This window comes from Phyllobates terribilis, unplaced genomic scaffold (assembly GCF_046119375.1).
Source record: "Phyllobates terribilis strain yellow unplaced genomic scaffold, ASM4611937v1 Scaffold_11__3_contigs__length_659146591, whole genome shotgun sequence".
Taxonomy (NCBI): Eukaryota; Metazoa; Chordata; class Amphibia; order Anura; family Dendrobatidae; genus Phyllobates; species Phyllobates terribilis.
Window position 1 is genome coordinate 318,005,525 of NW_027362771.1, and position 23,018 is coordinate 318,028,542.

At 40.2% G+C, this 23,018-nt stretch overlaps 1 protein-coding gene across 2 annotated transcripts in view; it reads right to left on the reverse strand.

Annotated features, from left to right (window-relative positions):
• Positions 1–23,018, reverse strand: part of SND1 (staphylococcal nuclease and tudor domain containing 1) — a 693,764-nt gene that overhangs the window by 120,897 nt on the left and 549,849 nt on the right. For both annotated transcript variants that reach the window (XM_073652562.1, XM_073652561.1), the window contains exon 17: positions 10,803–10,991. In XM_073652562.1, the coding sequence (XP_073508663.1) occupies positions 10,803–10,991 (189 nt within the window). The remainder of the gene's footprint in view (positions 1–10,802; positions 10,992–23,018) is intronic.

Consider the following 23,018-nt stretch of genomic DNA (forward strand, 5'->3'; position numbering starts at 1 on the left):
TGTGTCTAATACTGGGATTTATTAAGTGATAACTGAAATGCAACATGTTAAAGGTGTTGTCAGACCTTAGGGTACTTTATGTAACTGCAGACTTGTGAATCCTCACAGTGAGCACACTGGTGCCGGGAGTGGCAGATGAGTGACTGCAAGTATGCAACTTTAATACATGCGATCACGTGTTGACTAGATGTGTGCAGCCTTGCTCAATGAAAGTTTAATGAGCAAGGCCGGACAAGTCTAGTTGGGATGTGGCCGTAAGTATGCAAATCGGATACCTGCGGTCACATGACTACCTGCTCCCGGCACCAGAGAATGCTCATGTCACGGGTGTATCAGGTTTGACAGACAGTCATACAGGTTCCGGCTATAGAAGTTCGCTGCGATTGGCCTTGCAAACATCTTCCTGATCCTTTCATGATCCCTCTCTCTCTCTAGGACCAAGCGGTGATCCTCACCTTGCTTGGGGATTATCCCTTTAGGACCCAGCGGTGATCCTCACCTTCTGCAGCTAATTACCACACCCTTGCTGTATCCTTAAATACACGCAGTTTCTCCAGAGAGTTGCTGGTGATAAAGTGTTCTTCTTCTATTCAGGCCTGGAATTCTAGTAGTCGGCTAGAATTTCCTTGGAGTTCCTTTGGGGATTGTTGCCGTGTTCTCTCCGGTTTCATCTTAAAGCTAAGGCTAAGTGCCCACGATGCAGAAATGCTGCAGATTTTTTCTGCATCTCCCTGGCAGGAAAAACACATGTGGATTTTACATGCGTTTTTCCTGCCAAGAAGAAAAGTTTGTCAAGTGTTTTTGCATGCGTTTCTGCATGCAGGTTTATCAAGCACTTTTCCAAGCGATTTTAGCATCACTTGGAAAAGTGCTTGACAACTTGATCACACTATATAAATCCATGCAACCGGCATGGATTTATATAGTGTGACCAAGTTAATAGTTGAAAAAAAGATTAAAAATGGTAAAAAAAAAAAAACAACAAAAAAACACAACCCATTATACTTACCTTCTGATGGCCCTCGGTCTTTTCTCCACTGTGTCCGGTCTCTTGTACGGCTCGCGGTGGTGTGAAAGGACCTTTCATGACGTGATTTAGTCATGTGACAGGTCACGCGACTGCCGACGTCAGCGGTCACGTGACCTGTCACATGACTAAATGACGTCATGGAAGGTCCTTTTAGACTATCGCGAGCCGCCGGAGAGCCAGGACAAATTATACAGGAGACCAGGGGCCATCGGAAGGTGAGTATATGTTTATTTTTTATTCTTTTTTTAACAGGTTCTATGGTACCCGAGTCTGGAGGAGAGTCTCCTCTTCTCCAGACCCGGGTACCATTCGCATATTGAATCGCTTAATATCCGCATGTGCACATGTAGTCATGCGGATATTAAGCGATTCAATGCAAGTCAATGGCGGCAATTACGCTGCGTGTTGCATGACCGCAGTAATGTCTCCCCTGTATGCAGCGCTGACAGGCTGCATGGCATAGGGAGCTGCTGCTCTCTATAACATGCAGCTGATCAGGCTGCAAAAAGTGAAAGTCCCATAGTAGGACAGTGTGTAAAAGTAAAAAAAAAAATAAAATAATCACCCAAAAATAAAAATATATTGAACCCATATTTATTATATAAAAAAAATAATAATAAACCAATAAAAGTACACATATTTGGTATCGCCGAAGCCAGAAAGACCTGACCTATAAAACTGTCCCACTTGTTAACCCCTTTAGCGAACACGGTAAAAAAAAAAAAAAAAACGAAGCAAAAAACAATGCTTTATCATTATACCGACAACCAAAAAATGGAATAACACGAGATCAAAAAGACGAATGTAAATAAAAATGGCACCGCTGAAAACGTCATATTGTCCCGCAAAAAACAAGCTGCCATACAGCTCCATCATCCGAAAAATAAAAAAGTTATAGCTCTCAGTATAAAGCGATACAAAAAAAAAATTTCTTCTAGAGAATAGTTTTTATTGTGTAAAATCGCCAAAACATAAAAAACCGCTATAAATGCAGTACCGCTGTAAATGTACTGATGCGAAAAATAAAGCTGCCTTATCAATTTTACCACACGTGGAGCAGCATAAAAAAAAACCCATAAAAACAATTCCGGAATTGCTGGTTTTTGTTTATTCTGCCTCCCAAAAATCGGAATAGAAAGCAATCAAAAAATGTCACATGCCCGAAAATCGTACCAATAAAAACATCAACTTGTCTCGCAAAAAAACAAGCCGTCACATGACTCTGTCGGCCAAAATATGGAAAAATTATAGCTCTCAAAATATGGCGATGCAAAAACTAGTCTTTGCAAAAAAAAAGCGTCTTTTAGTGTGTGACAGATGTCAATCATAAAAACCCAATATAAATCTGGTATCAATGTAATCGCACCGACCCGAAGAATAAAGTCGTCTAATCAATTATACCACACGAGGAACGGTGTAAAAAAATAAACGTCCGGGTTGGGGTAAAGATAAAAAAACAAAACAAAAAAAAAAACAAAAAAAAACCGACGATATGGCGACCAGGGTTGAGCGCAAGTGCTCGCTACTAAAGTTTGCATCGGGTGCTCGGATATGCACTGAGTATCATGGTTGTTTGAGTGACATGCTTGAGTCTCTGCCCCATATGCTTTGCGGACAAAAAAAAACGTTGCTGGGATCGCCTGCCATGCAAGAGCGATCCCCGCATGTTTTTTTTTGGGTGTCTAACAACCGTGAAACATGCGGGGCAGGGACTCGAGCATGTCACTCGAGCAAGCGTGATACATGGTGAATACCCGAGTATTCGATGCAAACTCAAGTAGCGAGCACTTGCGCTCAAGACTAATGACAACTTATTCAATATGATGACCTAATGTTATCAAATTCTGTCGTACCTCTGGGTTCAAAATGTACACTATACCCCTTGATAAAATTCTTGAGGGGTCTAGTTTCCAAAATGGTGTCACTTGTGGGGGTTATCCACTGTTTAGGCACATCAGGGGCACATCCGCTAATTATTCAAGCAAATTTTACATTCAAAAAGTCAAAAGGCGCTCCTTCCCTTCCGAACCCTGCCGTACGCCCAAGCAGGGGTTTTCCCCTACATTTGGGGGTATTGGCTTACTCAGGAGAGATTGCACAACAAGTTGCATGGTGCAATTTCTCCTGTTACCCTTATGAAAATGAAAAACTGGGGGCTGAAAAACATTTTTGTGAGAAAAAAATGAAAATTTTATTTTCACGGCTCCATGTTATAAACTTCTGTGAAGCACCTGGGGGTTCAAGGTGCTCACCACACATAAGTTCCCTGAGGGGTCGTTTCCAAAATGGTATCACTTATGGGGGGTTTCCACTGTTTAGGCACATCAGGCGCTCTCTAAACGCAACATGGCATTAGCTAATTATTCAAGCAAATTTTACATTCAAAAAGTCAAATGGCGCTCCTTCCCTTCTAATCCCTAACATGCTCCCAAACAGTGTTTTTCCCCACGTATGAGGTATCTGCATGCTCAGGGGAAATTGCACAACAAATTTTGGGGTTCATTTTTTCCTGTTACCCCTGCAAAAATAAAAAAAAATGGGTCTAAAGTAACATTTTTGTGAAAAAAATTAAATGTTCATTTTTTTCTTCACCTTTCCAAAAATTCCTGTGAAGCACCTGAAGGGTTAATAAACTTCTGGAATGTGGTTTTTAGCACCTTTAGGGGTGCAGTTTTTAGAATGGTGTCACTTTTGGGTATTTTCTGTCATAAAGGCCCCTCAAAGTCACTTCAAATGTGATGTGGTCCCTAAAAAAATGGTTTTGAAAATTTTGTTGTAAAAATGAGAAATCACCCTTATAGCTCCCCAATAAAAAAAAAAAATTTAGTTCCAAAATTATGCTGATGTAAAGTAGACATGTGGGAAATGTTATGGATTAACTATTTTGTGTGATATCTCTCTCTGATTTAAGGGCATGAAAATTCAAATTTTGAAAATTGCAAAATTTTCAACATTTTTCGCCAAATTTCCAATTTTATCACAAATAAACGCAAGTGATATTGAAGAAATGTTACCACTATCATGAAGTACAATATGTCCCGAAAAAACAGTCTCAGAATCAGCGGGATCCGTTGAAGCGTTCCAGAGGTATTACCTCATAAAGTGACAGTGGTCAGATTTGTAAAAATTGGCCTGGTCATTAATGGGGAAACCACCCTTGAGGGTAAAGGGGTTAATAGACAGGGGTTACGGGGTTCAGATTCTTGCAAATGATTACTTTAAAATTAACTTGATGCCACATGTTTGAGGTCCTGGAGGCCCATAGATTTAAGAGCTAAGCTAAGGAATTTCCTACGTTATAAAGTGATCCACATAGTTTGGAAAAAGGTTGGTGACCTTCTTCGTATTGTGGGATATAATCAAGCTACACGCTCTATGGCTACAGGAACTTTCTAGCCAGGAGGAATTTGGCAGAGGAAAATTCAAGAGTGACAGATGCATATCGCATATCTGTATTAATTGAGAATTATAATTGTTCTCTTTACTCAAAACTGAACATGACCTCCCACAGTCAATTTTATAAATATCTGCAATGACGTTAGACATATGAAATGGAGGTTGCTGGAGAAGGAAGATCTAAATTAATTATATCTCATCCTCAATTTGTACCGAGTTCAAAGGGTTTAATATCTAAAATATATCAACACCTGCTACGAGGGGAGCTGAAAAAATTTCTAACTTTATAAAAGAAAAATGGGAAAGGGATCTTGGTCTAATTGAAGATGAACAATGACTGAATACAATATGATTCCCAAAATATCACAAATTACATAGCGTTTACAAACCCCCTTTGGTCCCATATAGCATGAGTGTATGTTATTCCCCAAAGTGTAATAGATGTAAGACTCATGATGCAGACCTAATGCATATGATGTGTTCATGCCATAACTTATTTCAGTTTGGGAAAAGAGTAACAGAATTCAGTACATGAGCTCATCAGTCATTGAAAAGAACGTTAAAGAAAAAAAAACACATCAAGAAACAGTCATAAAAAGAGCATAGAAACAGTCTTTTTCCTGCCATCATTTTGCATTTTTCAAGTGAAAAAAACGGCAAAAAAGCACAGTGTGAACATACTGTAATCTGCAGTGTTGATGTTTTGGTGCAATATAGATTGAAACAATACAGATGACTAAGACCGTGTGTGGGAGGCATTTCTTTACCTTGTATTCCCTTTATCTTGAGAAGATATTAAACACAGTTATCTGGATTACCACTTGGCATTTACAGAGTTGTAGCTCAGGTTTAATACGGATAACTGCCACGCGGCCCATGTCACTACATGTCGCCCGTCCTCCCAGTTCCCACTAATTATAGATTGTTTAAACACAAGCTGTCTTCTCTGCAGGACTTCTCCTGTTTTAGTCCCACAGTCTCTGATCTGACATTGCCACCTTCAGAGTGTGAGCTAGATGAAGATGGGTAGCAACCTAATGCAACTATCAGCAATTTTTTTTTACTTTTTTTACTGTCTTGAAGGGGGAAACTCAGCCCAATTCATCTTGCTCCCCTTCGTTACCTTGTGCAAGCCAAGTATGCTGCAAAGCATTGGGCATAGAGGGCTGCAAATGCCACATTAGAAATCCTAAACCATATTCCATCCTATATGAGGTGGTCAGTTGTGAGATTTTACCAACAATCACTATTAGTAGGAACCACTTACAATTAGAAATAACCTCAAACTTTGTTACAGTATTACTATTTATTATGGTGAATTTTTAGGTGAAACTAGGCAGCTCGGTATGATATTCAATTCTTACTAAAGAATAAAAATAAAACATTTCAAATCCATCTTTCCTGAATAGCAAATGCAGTTGTCCTTGAAAGTTTGCGAATCATTTAACAGCTCTTCAGTGGGGATGCCGGGTGTCAGACTGATCATCAATATCATAGTTGTGAAACACCCCACGAAGGTTAAATATTACTTGAGGAACAACCTTCAAATGACTTCCTTAATGCTCCTTAAAGTCAATACATCATCAGAAATTACCCATTATTTAAGTCAGGTTTTTGTGTTGCATCTATTTCTTTTTTACATTTCTTAAATATTTTTTTCCCCATAGCTCGATCTTTCTTAAACAAAATTAACAATCTTGCTATTTCCAATCTGGCTACTGTTTTTTTTTTTAGATTCATACTTCCTGTCCTTAATGGAACAGTTTTCAGGATGCTCTTTATCAGCAGAGGTCAGGGTTACAATGATAGATAACGTCTCAGTACACAGGATCCACCAATCACAATAGGCAACATCACAGCTGACCCTGCTCCCTTCACAATAATCTCTGCACACTAGATACTTCAATACAAAAGATATGGTCAGAGTCTGCTCATTGTGCCTCATGTACATATGTTGTTTCCTGCAACAACAAAAACTTAGTCTAAAAAAAGCCAAGTGGCCAGTGTGAATATTGCAAGATTTAGATTTTTTTATTTTTAATTCAGATTGTGATATGGAAAAAATAATAAGAATAAAAAATATTTCTGAAATATTTCTAAAAAATGTATTTAACACAAAACCCTGATTTAAACACTAGGTGATTTCCTGATTTTATCTTCCTCTTAAATGAAGGACTTTAATATTTCTAGATGTTTCTGAATGAATCTTGGTTCCTTCCTTCTCTTTTGTTATCTTTCCTAACAAAAAGTCAGGGTTCACATAATACAAAGAGCAAAAGTTCCACAACACCTATGTACCACATATCTGAACAGATTACCAAAGTACCAACATGGCTCGTCCACATATGTTGACCTTTAGTGCAAAGTACTGAAGGTTTCACACCTTGCATGTGGCAGATCTATCATTATGAACCGTAAAAAAACATTGCTAAACGGAGGATGCCATATGTGAGCCCTGATAATAGATATACATGAACTTTATTGCCACCTCTAGTAAACAGCATGTACAACAAGAAAGACTAGAAAGTTTATGCATTTCAGCAGAACAGAACTCCTAAACTTGACATTTTGCTGCCAGGCGGAACAGTTAAAGAAAAGTGCTGATTAAACTAGAAATTACAGGCAGAATAATACATGAGGCTTGTATCGTCAGTGAGGACTGCACAACACTACAACGAGGCACATTGATCACTCCAGGACACCAACATTAGGAACATTTAAGAGTATAGGAACTGGACACACCGTACAAAAAAAAATGATAGAATGATGTTGTGGGCTGAATTACAGGAGCTTTAGGGTATGTGCTCACAAGATGTTTGCTTTTTTTGCAGCTGGTACTTCTACATATTTCACACTGAAACCTGAATTCCCATCATCCACAAAACGACGCCCATTGTGGTCAATAAGAAAGCCAAGTTGCCGGCCATGCAGCAGCGGATTTTACCACTGAGGATTTAAAAAAAATGAATCATAACAGGTGACTTAAAGGGGTTTTCCCACGAACGAAACTTGATTTTAATTAATAGATCTTGGAAGAAAAATAACTTCCACAATTGGATGTGCTTAAATAAAATGTTCCTGGGCTGAGATAATCTTATAAATGTTCCGCTGTGTAATGACTGTGTCTAACAGTGTAAGGAACATGGTCTGATCATACCACAGCTCCTGGGCAGAGGAGGAAGCAAAATAGTATACAGATATTACAGCAGGAGATCACAGCCGATTCTTTTTGTGAGGTAAAACATTTCACTGCCTATTTTTAAACAATATTTTACCTCACAGAAAGAACCAGCTGTGATACCGTGCTGTAATGTCTGTATACTCTTTTGTGTCCTCCCCTGTCCAGGAGCTGTGGTATGATCAGACCATGTTACTGTACACGGTCAGACACAGCCATTACACAGTACACAGCAGGGCACATTTATAAGATTATCTCAGCACAGTAACATTATATTTAAATACATCCAATTGTGGAAGTTATTATTATTCCAAGATCTATTGATTAAAATCAACTTTCATTCGTGGGAAAACCCCTTTAGGTGGTTTCCACCAGGAAACTATGGCAGGTAGCCAATGATTAACTGTATAAAATGGGGACTAATCAGCGCATGGGCCCATGGCAGTCCAAACTGCAAAAGCAGGATAACGTTGAATTTCAGTATTGGATTCCACTGGAGAAATTAGTACATGGGTATCTTTCCATTGTGGTTAAAAATGGAACATGAATATACATTTAGAATAGGTGGATTTTCCATACTCTGCGGATTTTCCATTCTTTGGTATAGAAAAAAATCTTGGTGGAATCCGCACTGAAATGGACCTGTGGAGTGTATTTTATATCTGCAGCATGTCACTTTATACTGAAGATTTTCCGTATTGAGTTCAACAGGTAAGACAAAATCTAAAACAATTCCTATTAGTTGTCGATCTTGCTATAGATTGCCAGCCGCTACATGGATAAATTCACAATTCCTTTGGGTTATGGTTCGAATTGTACAAAGAATGGCCGAGGATCAGGCAGAACTATATTTTTTAACCCTATTTGAAGTGGAAAATCCACAGCTTTATTTGCTGTGAATTTCTACTGTGGACCCTCTGCAGTGAAAATACATAGGGGCTTTGACAGCCAGGAGGCTAGGTGGTACAAAGACCAGCAGAGACCAAGCAAAGGAGCAATGGAAGCGCCAAGCAAGGACATTAGAGTGTTTTTATTATTAATTCTACCTTACAGCAGTGAATTTATCAGCTTCAAAAATCATCAAATTTGCTGCCGAGGATGTCCCTGCAGTATATAGTTATTGCTGTTAGTGTGATCATAGCTGCGGTGCCTACCACATGTAAGGCTAATATCAACCATATTATAATGGTGCAGTTGTGGTTTCCAAACTTTCATAAAGAACTAGTTTGTGCTGTTCTACTCGTTAAATGTATCCTAATAGAGTGCAAAGGATTTAACTACATCTTATGAAGAAATGGATGGTATAACTTTAGTTTATGAAGTCCAGTCTCAATGGACTCAATTCTATTTTCCACTGTAGTAGGCCATAAGTAACTTAGTTAAAAAAAATGGTTTAAAAACCTTACTTGTCCAATGCTGTCAAACCCACATGTGAAGAAGTCAATACATCCACCGGTAGTCATGAGACTCATCATTCAATAGTTCTGTGTGCAGCATTTTACTGTGCCAACAAAGTGAATGAGTTTTCTGAAGTCTCATGCACACGTTGCTTATTGTTTCCTTGCAGATTAGACGCAGTTTCACATCTGCAGCATGTCAATTCTTTGATCGATTGTGCAGTGTTTTTCAACCATTTTAATAAATGGGGAAAAAATACATACTTTTGATGCAGAAATATCTGCAACAAATACTTAACGAGTGCACATAACCCAACGATGGAGGGGGTCGCTTTGTTGCCCTGCAAGTTACCATGATACCATGGATTTCAGTAAGCCACATTCATTATCATTAGCTGTGATTTTAGTAGTTACAATCTGATGCTATGTGGCTACAAATCGCAGTAAAGCCCTAGCCTAACAGTCTATTCAGAGAGACGTGTGGTGGTAAAAAACACAGTATGATTGTACTAAATGAAGTAAGATAACAATTCCAATTTAGGCTGAGTGGGACATAAGCGGATATTTATATTTACTAACTAGTAAGGAGAATCTACTAATGTTCTAGTTGGAATAAAAGCAGCATGTCAGTCATCTGTACGGTCTGGGGGGGGGGGACGGGGGCCAGATTTACATAATAGTAGTCCCTATCCTGAGGTATTCATTCTATAACACGGTGTCATAATACTTTTATATTTCATCGGAATCTGCAGTTTATTTTAGAACGCAGCTTTTCCTGATAATCCAACCTTAGCCTGGTTTAATGGATGTAAATATTCATCAGATCTTTGATTTAAACTTTCTTTTGTCACAGAGATCAACATCTGTTGAGACTCCCAAATGCAGAGTTTACTCTTTTTAACCAGGTTTAGAACGCTAAGCAGGCGTTTGTATGAAATGGGATTTACAGAAGCACAGGAGCAGCTTGCCGGAGATTACAATCGTACTACAGATTTTCTGTCTCCTGTCACCTCCAAGAAAATGAGAAACCACAAGTGCACATTGCCCGAATGATCAACTTCACAACCTTTTAAAAACTGTACACAGTAATTATATTTATGCCATAGTTCGGTCCTAATCTACAAACTGTTATATGATTAAAGTTAAACACAAAACACTGAAGAGCACGTCAGACAGATCACAAAAAACATCTGCCCCATTAATCTTCATATCGAAAAGTGCAGAGCTTTGTGTTAACTTCTAGAGTCCTCGTTGAAGGGGTTTTCCAACTTAAAGACCCCAAACACATTTGTTGAAAGATAGGTGAACCTACAGACTTCAGTGGGACTGGCCACCAATCTAATGAGTATTGAGCTCTTCAAACTCTTCCCCAACAGATATCAAATTTGTTTTTGGGGTAGACAAGGGGCTGCCAGATGTGCCTGGCACCATGAATACTCTGCCAGACTGATAGACCATGTGTGTGGGGAAGTCTGAATAAAGCTGGCCAATGGCTATTTCTTCTAAGGCTAAGTGCCCACGATGCAGAAATGCTGCTTATTTTTTCTGCATCTCTCTGGCAGGAAAAACGCATGCGGATTTTACATGCGTTTTTCCTGCCAGGTAGAAGCGTTTGTCAAGCGTTTTTGCATGCAATATGCATGGGGACACATTTTTTTCGAACTCTTGATCATTGCCATGAAGGGCGACAGTAAATGTTTGGCTAACAAAAAAGATGCCAGCTGCTAGCAGCCAGTATATTAGCTTTGGATTTGAAGTGCCCAATACCTTGTTGCTCTATATTTTGGAATCACATGCTTACCTTCTCTTTCTTTTGTTTGGCTGCTTCTTCTGCAGACATGAGAGTCTTGTAATAGTTGCTGCGTTCTGCAGTGAAATGGACCTTCGAGAGGGCATGTTCCACAAGAGCAATTGACAAGTTGACACCATCCACGTGAAGCCAACCAATAAAGTTGCCAGCTTTGTCCATTGCTTCCACTTCCACCTCCACCTGGAAAAAAGTAAACCCAAAAGCAATTAGTGTCCTGCACTAAATTCTTGTTTGAAGCTCAACAAAAAACAAACAAACACTTATTTAACATCATAGGCTAACTCGTATGTAGTTACTCAACATATAATCAAGCCTGGCTAACCACTAAGGGTTGGATCACATGAAACGGTAATGAAACAAAGATCAGCACTACAGTAAATATATGGACATTATATTGAGGTTTTAAACATACTGAGACCATATTGCCTTTCCAGGTTTGCATTATTTTCACTTGCGCAGTTCTACAAAAATCGTGGCAACAACCATCACTTCTTCATGTAAAACCACCCAGTAAGAATCAGTAGGTGTGATGGAATCCTAACTTTAAGATATAATGCACCTATTAAACATCACCTCTTTCAAATCACCCCAAGGTGCAGTTCAATATTATCTCCTACTTTATAGACCTTACTTTGTCCTACTGGCCTGGAAAGTAACTTCTATCTGCCAATAACAGTTGTGTTCCAGAAAGCAAGGGCGATCGATACAATCAGATTCTAATGCTCAAACCAAACATGACATAGCAAGAGCCATCGTCCTTGTCACAGATACAGTAAAGTAATCAATCTTTATCCCGTAACGAAAGGCCGTAGCTCCAGAAGCAAAGTAAGTCGACACAGCATATGCTGGTAAATAATTGGAAAGGAAAACACACATGCCAAGATATCCCAAATATTTTTGGACGGTGTCAAATTCTGTAAAACCTCACAAGATGAAATGACATTTGCACAAGGTGACTGTTTAATGGCTGTGCAGGTATACAGTAGGGACAAAACACCATTTTATCTCTAATAAACCAGTGTCACACAGATCGCAAATATGGCGGGGTGAATGTAATGCCTGACGGAGATACACTTGGCAAGACAGAGAGCACTTGAGGGTCCATACGGCCATGAGAGTTAATGGACTATTAAATAAATCTAATAATTAACTCCAAATAACTTAGCTGTTCAGGCTCAAAGCCCAATATTACGGTCTGCATCTTTATTTTCCATGCAACTTACTCAACCTCCCTCCAGACCAGGCAATTTGCAGTTTTTTTTTTGTGTTTTCGTTGTTGCTGCCCCTTATTCCAAGAGCCTTAACTTTGTTATTTTTTTGTCCACATAGCCATATGAGGGCTATTTTTTGTGGGACAAGCTGTGGTTTTGTATGACACAAATCATTATACCGTTCAATGTACTAGAAAATGGGGAAAAAAAAAAACAAGTGAGGTGAAAATGTTTAAAAACACAATTTCGCAGTTATTTGGGTTTTGTTTTGACAATGTTCATTGTGCAGTAAAAAAAATGCCTAGCAATATGATTCTCCAGGTCAGTACAATTTCAGCAATACTATTTTTTTTGGTTTATTTAAGTGGAAAAAAATTCAGACATTTGTCAATTTAAAAAAAAAATAGCTTGTGTTGCCATGCTCTAAGACCAGTAATGTTTTCATTTTTCAGATGATAGATTTTTTGCGGCCTTGTAGCAACGGAAAACAACAATTCAGGGGTTTCAATTCATTTTCGTAGTTATGCCATTTACCAATTGGGTAGATAATATATTTTGATAGAGGTGAAGAACTCTTGAACCTGTATGAACAATTCAGCTCCTCACAAGCATTCAATATCCAATATATTTTGATAGACCTGACTTTTATGTACATGGAGATATCAAATAATTTTACATTTAAGTTTCTTTTTAAAGGGGAAGAAAAGGGTTGGCGATTCAAATTTCTAGAACTTTTTTTTCCACTTTGTTAGTTCCCTAAGGAGACTTGAATCTGCAATTGCTTGTATTATATACTGTAATAACTGTATTACATTATATAATAAAAAATCATGGTCTCCTATGAAAGCCAGCCACAGAATAGTCTTTATAGGAATACCATCATGGCAAGCATGGGGGGTCTCCAGCAAATAGGTAGTAACCAGGAATGGCTTCCAATGAACAGGTATGCCTCGCCAAGTGTTCAATTGTGAATTCACTGATCTTCAAAAAGTGTTTGTGACCATCAGGTATGTTTTGAAGAGGCATTGTTGATCCACAATTCCATACAGTACTGAGCCCTATTCCACAACTGTTCTAAGCAGGGCTGTGGAATCGGAGTCGTAGTCGGCGTCCAATTTGGTGGAGTTGGTATAAAATGGACTGACTCCGACTCCTAAGATATATAATAAATTGGGTTCATTAGTACAATGCAGAATGTGGTGTAAATGTTTTCATAAGAATTTGGGAAAGTTATGAAATGTCCTATAAATGTCTGTTCTATTCCTGTTCTAAGGATTTAGGATTTTAGTTGAGATGAATCTGTGCTGCACTTTACGTACATGCTAAGTAGTGACCAGTGCTGTGGAGTCGGAAATCAGGGAAATTGAGGAGTCGAGGTCAGAGTTTGAGTCGGTGGTTTGGCTTACCAACTCCACAGCCCTGGTTCTAAGCCAAAGTATAGCAAGAACCACGCAACTAGGAGAAAAGAAACAACAGTCCGTCTTTACTTTAGGACATGAAAGTCTGTTAATCTGAAAAAAAATGCTAGAACCTTGAAGTTATCCGCAAGTTCAATCATGAAATCCATCAATTGCTATGTTGAAATTGGCTCTCATGAAGACCGCCAAAGGAAAGCAAGACCAAAAATTATCTCTGCTGCAAAGATAAGTTCTTCTTCTTTATGGTCAAGTTTCTGCAAAGAAGCCAATCCTTAGAACTGCAAGCAAGAAGACACTTGGTTGGGCCAAGCAACACAAACATTGGAAATTAGATCAGTGGAGTCAGTACTGTGGTCTAAGGGGTAAGAATTTGAGATGTTTTCCGACCATCCACCATCAGGTCTTTATGAGACACAGAAAATTGTCAAGCATGGAGGTGGAGATGTGATGGTGTGTGGATGCTTTGCCAGTGACACTGATGGTAATTTAAATAACATTTAAGGCACACTTGCCCAACATCAATACCACAGCATTTTGCAACAATATGCTTTCCCATCTGGTTTGCACTTACTGGGACCATAATTTGTTCAGCAACAGAAAAATGACCTTAACACACCTACAGGCTATGTAAGGACTATGTGACAAAGAAGGAGAGGACGGAGTTCTGCGAATCATGGCATGGCTTCCACAATCACCCAACCGCAACCCTCAGACGAGTTGGGATGAGTGAGACCACAGAGTGAAAGCACAGCTGCCAACAAGTGATGGGCACCTCTAGGAAATGTTGGAAAACAATTCCAGGTGTCAACTTCATGCAGCTGCTTGAGAGAATGAAAAGGATGTGTAATGTGATCAAATTAAAAAAGGAGTACTTTGAAGAATCTAACACACCATTCTGGTTTATTTCACACGTGTTTCTTTACTCTTTGTTCCATATGTGTATCCCTGTGGTTTTGCTGCCTTTAGTCTGAAACTACAATGCACACAATCCAATAAGGACAAAGAAAACCATTGCATGAACTGGTGTGTACAAACCTTTTACTGATAGACCAATAGACAAAGATCTATTGAATGCATGGAGCGTGAGGGAAACTGATGAAAGAAAAGACCAAATTCATAAGAAAAAAATATAATAAGGGAAAACTGAGAAATGTTTGATTAGCTAAGTGGTGTGATAAGCCTGTATAAAAAGAAGTGTTTTTAGGGAATGCTGAAAGCTGCGGACACTGGAAATTAGCCTGATTGTCTGGGGTAATGCATTCCAGGGAACTGGTGCAGCATGAGAAAAGTTTTTTCTATACTGATCACTCCACAGAAGTGGTGGATCATCAAAAGACTGGATTACATAGATGTTATAATGTAACATCTATGTATAGATAACACAGGATCCACAAGTAGAAAGGGTTACACAGCTCACCCCCTCTTTGTGTTTTTTCACTTGTCACAGAACATGCCTGAAAAACACTCAGACAATTAACACCTACAGTCTACAGGTTACTATGACTACTGATTCTGTGAAAGCTGATAACAGAGGAGAGCAGCAGCTTTACCCAGATGGCTGCCTTCATAACTAGGTACTAAAAATAAAATAAATAAATTGAAGTGTGGTTCAATATCTGGGTATAGTTAATAGAAAAATATAGGTCGTAATATTCTATTAAAAATTCAATTAGGCTGTTGTTACTGCTGACACCCATACTACAACCATTGAAACTTCTATTGGTGTAGTCAACTGCACATCTAGGTTTAGAACTTAAGAAAACAAGATAATGCCATTGGTTGCTATAAAGTTGTATATATTCCTCAAAGTTTAGTTAGTTGTCCTAGAAGTAAATCCAATTAAATAGAATTTTACAACTCACCAAACAAGCATGTCAAGCATTTTTATAAAAACTGCAGCAAAGAAAAAGTGGAGCAGGTCAATCTACCAGAATGCTTCCATAATTATAAAATAGGCCTTTAACCACTTTATATTTACTATGCAGGCAGGTGGTAGTTTCCAGAGTATCATAAATGTACAGGACAGTGATGGCACAGGCATCAGCTTTGGAGGTCAGCTGTAACATACACCTGACTCTTTCCAACAACAGCCTGGAAAAGGGGATGGGGGGGGAATCAGTGCACACAAGATGCAATAAGTAGCTTCGCCAATAGGTTCCCAAGGCAGCTGGGGCCCTAACAAGCGCTCTGCAGGTTTTCCATGAACATGAACTCATTAGACCCTATTTGCAGGCTTAAACCCAAAGTGGTGGAAAAATTGGAAAAATGTAAAGATAAATCTACAATGTTAACAGCAAAAAAAGAAATATTACATACCGTATATTCCGGCGTATAAGACGACCTGGTGTATAAGACGACCCCCCTACTTTCCTGTTAAAATATAGAGTTTAGGATATATTCACCGTATAAGACTACCCCTTTTCCAACGCATACCAAACACCGGTAAAAATTAAAAAAAAACAGATTTGAATTTAACATGGTCCTTTTTTAATTTAAATTCTTATGACATGCAGGTATATAGCAGGAAAACTGTCACTCATAAACATATTAAAATAGGGGGGACCTCACGTCATTTTTTGGGGGGGTCCCCCATTCTAATAGCTAGTAAAGGCTAGGTATTCAGCTGGGGGATGATATTAGTAGCCTGGGAAGCTCCGTGGGTATTACCCTCTTCCCAGACTTCAAACATCTGCCCCAGCCGTCTGCTTAACCTCCGCTAGAGACTATAATGATGGTGGATCCCACGCCAATTTTCTTTTTAAAAAATCCTTTATTTTAACACTAAATGACAATTGAGGGGTTAATAAAGATGCAGTCCCTAAATTATTAATTTTGTAATTAATTTTTCCCCAAAATGTTGACGTGGGGCTTCGCCATATTTTTGTGTCCAGCCAGGTACAGCAGGCAGGAACGGGCTGCCCCCAACCACCAGCTGCCTATTTGTACCTGGCCGGACACAACAATATAGGGAAGCCCTTTTTTTTTTTAATTATTTCATGAAATAATTAAAAAAAAAAATACGTGGGGCTTCGCCATATTTTTGTGTCCAGCCAGGTACAACTAGGCAGCTGGGGGCTGGAATCTGCAGCGCAGGGAGACCCAAGCTTTCTGGGCCCCCCCCCGCTGCAAATTGCAGTCCGCAGCCACCCCGGAAAATGGCGCGTTCATAGAAGCGCCATCTTCTGGCGCTGTACCCAACTCATCCAGGGCCCTGGTGCGGTGGCTCACTGGATAATAAAGGGGTTAGGGCCAGCTTGGCATTATCAGCTGGCCCTAAGCCCGAAATTCATGGGGTCACGCCAATATTAGACATGACCACCATGAATTTCTAGTAAAGTAATTAAAAAAAACACAACACCCAGAATAAAGTCCTTTAATTGAAATAAAGACACAATTTTTTAATGTTCTAAATTAAACCATACTTACAGTCACGCCCATTCCAGCTGAAGCCAACGATCTCCTGCAATAAAAGTAAAATAATAAAGCAACCTCATCCTTACCTCTCCATGGTTCCCAGGACAGCTTCAGCTCTGCTACATCGAGATGACAGGCTGCACCGCAGCAGAACGCTGCCATCCAGCCTGTCATCCCGCAGACACTGAGAAGCGCAGGCATGCTTGCGCTCCTCAGTGTCTGACTGTGACGGCATCCAGATGAGCCGACAATGAACTCGGCTCACCTCATGCACGTCACTGACAGCGTGGGAAAATTCTCCTGCTCCCCGCATGCGCAGTAGAAGTTTCCCACGCTGTCAGTGACGGACGTCCAGGAGGTGAGCTGAGTTCATTGTCGGCTCATCTGGATGCCGTCACAGCCAGACACTGCAGAGCGCAAGCATGCCTGCGCTTCTCAGTGTCTGCGGGATGACAGGCTGGATGGCAGCGTTCTGCTGCGGTCCAGCCTGTCATCTCGATGTAGCAGAGCTGAAGCTGTCCTGGGAACCATGGAGAGGTAAGGATGAGGTTGCTTTATTATTTTACTTTTATTGCAGGAGATCGTTGGCTTCAGCTGGAATGGGCGTGACGGTAAGTATGGTTTAATTTAGAACAATAAAGAATTGTGTGTTTATTTCAATTAAAGGACTTTATTCTGGGTGTTTGTGTTTTTTTTTAACTTTGACTATGGGGTTAGTAATGGGGGTGTCTTATAGACGCCTCTCCATTACTAACCTGGGCTTGGTGTCAGCTGGCATTATAAGCTGACATCAACCCCAGCCCTATTACCCCACTGCCACCGCTACAGGGCAGTGGGAAGAGCGAGGCTAAGTGCCATATTTGGCGCATCCTATGGATGCGCCATTTCTGGGGCGGCTGACGGCTGGTGTTTCTAGCCTGGGAGGGGGCCAATATTCATGGCACCCTTCCTGGGCTATTAATATCAGCCTCCAGCTGTCTGCCTAGCCTTTGCTAGCTATTAAAATAGGGGGGACCCCACGTCATTTTTTTGGGATCCCCCATTTTAATAGCTAGTAAAGGCTAGGTATTCAGCTGGGGGCTGATATTAGTAGCCTGGGAAGCTCCGTGGGTATTATCCCCTTCCCAGGCTTCAAACATTTGCCCCAGCTGTCTGCTTAACCTCCGCTAGAGACTAAAATTAAGGGGAACCCCACGCCAATTTTTTTTTTTAATAAATCCGTTATTTTAACACTAGATGACAAGTACAGTAACCAGCACTATCACTGTACTTCATATATATGTGACTGACATGTTTCTATCTATCTAATCTATGTGTGATGCTCTATCTTTCTGTTCTAAATTGTCGGGTACCTCTGCTGAATTGCCGGCCGGCTTTTTTAAAGAGACGGTGCATGAAAACACTATTATTTGTTTTAATAAATCCTTTACACTAAATGACAAGTACAGTAAGCAACATTGTCACTGTACTTCATATATATGTGACTGACATGTTTCTATCTATCTAATCTATGTGTGAAGCTCTATTCTTTCTATTCTAAATTGTCGGGTGCCGGCTTATGCCGCTGCTGAATTGCCGGCTTTTCATTTATTGTCACAGAAGCGATGCGAACTTCCCAGCTCCGGACACAGCGCAGCGCTTCTGTGACAAGTGAAAGCTGTCGGCACAGAAGCCCTGCGCTGTGTCCGGAGCTGGGAATACGCAGCGATGTGTCAGTTTCAGCACAGAAGCGCTGACTGTCTGGACCTACCGCCGCCGTATTTTAACTCCCTCCACCTTATATTAACTCCGACATGGCAGGGATACGGCCACGGCAGCTTATTAACACCCCCAGAGTATCCCCGCATGTCAATTTCTGAAAGTTCAAAAGCATTACCGGCGTATAAGACGACCCCAGACTAGACAGAAGATTTTTCAGTCTTCAAAAGTCGTCTTATACGCCGGAATATACGGTAAATATTTTTTTAATGTATATACACACACACTACACATGCATATCATCAAAAACTTTCAGCAATCTAGTTGTATTAAAACTTCTGTTAGCCGCACTGTTTTATCAGCACTTTCTGTGCGAAGTCACTGCTTTTCAGGTTTGAACGTATTAAGTCAGTTCATTTGTGAATATAGTGTAAAGAAACAATAGCTGCACCACTTGTGATTAGCACGAGAGATCTGCGTACAATGATTCATTTTTTTGTGGTCTGAGAGTGTTGGATACTGATATTTCCAAAAGTCTTTGAACACAGTATGGAGAAAGTCGAGGAGAAGTGTGTGTGACCAGATGTCACAGGTGTGTCACGTGTAGTAGACAGTCGCTCTGGATCTGGCTGTAGAACGTCACTGCGCTTGGCATTACAGACGTCTTCTTAATCCTTCTTCCTTTAAGACCCAGCAGCAACCTCCCTCCTGCTGCTGAATGACACACCCTTGCCTGGGAGTTAAAAATACTCAGTTTGCTCCAGGGAATCGCCGGTGATACTTCTATGTACCTTTGTGCAGGCTTGGAGCACTAGCAGTTGGCTAGCTTCTTCTCTGTCTCCCTAGGAGGACGGCTGGCGTTACTCCTCTGGTGTCTGCTCAAGCTAAGTTTATCCCCTTTGTTTGTCTACCTTGCTGTCTTTAGTTTGTAGTGGGGCCTGACCAGTGCTTACCCCTCCCCCTTCCTATCTAGCGCCAAGCTCTAGGGACATCCAGGGCATAGGGTCCTGCTCGGCGATAGGTGTGGAACCTATATAGGGATGATAGGGTAGGCAGGGTGGTATTAGATCTGCCTAGGGGTCTCCACTCCCCCTTTCCCTAGTGTTTGTGCTTCCTCTCCCTCTTCCCTTCCTGTAGCACTTAGTCTGTAGCACTTAGTCTTAGTCTTAGGTCGCACAAGTGTCAGCCATGAAAAAGGAGCCAGACACCGGTCTACATTCACGACTGATGACAAAGGTGTTAAAGCTTTCTTCCTGTAGTCCTGATCTTGCCCCATTGGATTATCACCTGTTTGGTGCCCTGAAGGAAGTTCCCACGAGGTTGAAGATTCATGTCCGGTGAAGACAGTAGGGCATTTGTAGCCTATAGCACAATCTAAAATATTTTTCATATTTTCAATGAGGAAATATGAAGGCTTGTTAACAGATGGACAACGTATTGAAAAGAAGGGAGATTATTTTCAAAAATTAAATTATGTATTTGTCTTTCTGACAGTTGATTAAAATAAATTCTGCAGCAATAGTTCTGATATTTTTTTATGCATTCTTGTGTTTTTTATATACTGTACATTTTTTTTTCTTTACTTTGGTATATATGTGTGACACAAAATAAAAAAAAAAGTCCCCAGGTAGAATGTTCAAATACTTATATAGGTCCAAAAAATTGTGCCATTTATCCATCCCTGCAGTTAAAAAAAAGTTACAACTTTCATTCGAAACTACTCTATTTGTCAGACTGAAGAGCAGCTGCAAAGATAGCCCTTTTTCTGGAAGAACCATCAAATCAATGAAATCCCTAGATAGCCCTGTGGTGGTGCTGTAGAGAAACATAATTTATCTCAAGCCCTTGGGCAGATCACAGCAGATTGTTTGTGGCCCTGCTTGGAGGACAAGTTGTAACCTGCTTGGAGGACAAGTTGTAACCCGCTTTAAATCCACAGGCCTTTAAGCCTACAGGAGTTACCTGCTTTGAACAATGTCTTTTTGGCACATTACAGTAACCCACTGCACCATTTTATGCCTTAACATGTACTAATGTTTATAAACTTCATAGAAGCAGTGGTACTCACAGTCTATACTACATCACTAAACACAGCGGCAGCATTCAAAGAAGAAAAACGGCGGCTTTTAAAATTTGTCAATAGAAGGAAAAATATTTCCTAGCTGTGACATTTCAGAATCGTGATTATGCCACAGGAAGGATCAATCAATGCTAAGATTTTGTCCAGTGTTCCATAATTGCAAGCATTAAGAAAAAAAGCTTAAGAACCCCTTTTAAAGTGACTATGTATGCAAAGAGCATAGGTAACTTCCCAAAAGGTCATCTAATAAAAGGGCATGCATGCAGCCTCATCATAGGCCAGGACATTGAAAGGTCCACCTTATGAGGAGCAGGTCAGACCATCTTATTAATGTTATTACACACAAATGTCACCCCACGCATTAATTCCAATATCTGTTTCTCAGCATAATACTACAGACGATGATTTTTTCTTCTTGTTTTACCATTAGAAGCAAAACCAGCAGTCTTTCTAAAGAGTGTACGTCCTTTCCATGGATCATATGCAGCATTCACCATTTAGAAAATATCACTCCCATTATTGGCCGGCTATATCCAAACGTGTTTGGGAACCAGAACTTTGACATACCAATATATTCATGTATTCTGTGGTGTTACCTGTGAATAGATACATGTTTTGTAGACTGAAAGGCCCCCTTCAGATTTTTTTTTTTGGTATGTGAAAAAAAAGGGATCAAATTTTAGTGTGCTTTTTCAGATTTTCATCGGTGTATAGTCAGTGTGTCAGTTTTTATCGTCAATGATTTTTTCTTATGCCAAAAAAAAACATGCAAAGCTTCTGCTGAGCACTACATTGCTACAGCACACGGATTGCACACGAATAGCATGAGGGTGCTATCCGTGATTTCCCCAATCTCCTAGGGTCTGATTCATCAACGTGCGTACACCAGAATTCTGTTGTAAAACACCTTAATAAGTCACAATCTTGTTGCACAACTCAGAATTTGAGCAAAGATAGTGACTTTCATGGCAATCCCAAACAGCTATGCCAATATGGGTGGAGAAAGCCGGACGGGGTATGGTTACGCCTGCTCCTTCATATTCAGGAAAAGTTAGGTCACTTTAGTTGTGCAACATACTCTAGACATGTACTCCAGATTACTGAAATAGGGATGTCTTACTCAAACAGCCCCATTCATTAAGACTGGCCTGTACAACACCAATCTTAATGGGTCAGGGCCACAGACTTTTATGGGTGATTTTTATTTGTGACACTCGGATCAAAAATGGACATGCTTCTGTTTTGTTTCTTTTTGTGACCACATTGTCCTCAAAATAACACAGAAACACTGTACCATGGACTAAAATGGGTACATGTTCTCACAATGAAAATCACGGTTAGAGAACATGCATGAAACAAACAGACATCTGAATGCTGTCTACCTGTGGGCATGAACTGGGGCACTGATAAAGACATGCTTTTTAATCACTACCATTGTTGAGAGCAGCCTAGTAGTAATATCCAAAGTGCAAAAGCGACATATCAGTTGTCCAGCACAGTATAGAAACAATGGCTGCCAGCCTATAGTTGTGTGGGCACCGTAGATCACTTAACAGTAGTTGTCAGACACGCCCAAGATGCAAAGATTAGGGCTCATGCATATGGTCATAATATAGCTCTGTAATAGGGCTTCATGGACACACAAAATTTCTATTATAATATGTATACTAAGATTATGCACAGATCAAGAAAACAAAATTGTGACATGTCCCATTGGGCTCTTGGCATGGTATTGCAGTGCCACTCCATTCCCTTCAATAGGGCTTAATTACAAACATAACCTACGGTCAGGGATAGCGCTGTTTCTGAAAGAAATTAGCCTTCTAGGATAACCCCTTTAATATCTAAACACACACAGATTCCCATGTACCATGAACAGCAGCACAGGGAAGCTTAAAGGACTGTTCTCTAGACTGATCTTCTGATGCACATCACTCCAGCCTCCTGCTTGCCAGGGAGCAATGCGCTCTTGGCTGATTGACAGTTCGGATTGCAGCATTCTTGAGCCGTTGGCCCAAGTGGCTTACTCTCTTGTGCTGCAAGCAGAAGTGGTTTTACCTCTGCAGCATCCGATAAGCGCAGGGGCACAGACGTTGGCCAAATCCAATGATCTGGTCCGCTTCAGAGCAGCGCTTGCAAGGTTTATAGCAAATATCTTGCAAATGCTGTGCCCCTTGCCTAGGAGAGCAGACGCTTCTGATAGACTGCATCAGTGGCCAATAACCTAAATGGTGAGCAATAGAAAGGAAGATTAAAAATCCATCCGTCCTTAAGAACGGAGAGGATTTTCAATTCAAGTACTTTGCAATTTTACCCATTTATGATAATGAGAAAACCCCTTTAATGCTACAATCACACTGGATTTGTTGCAGACATTGCTGTGACA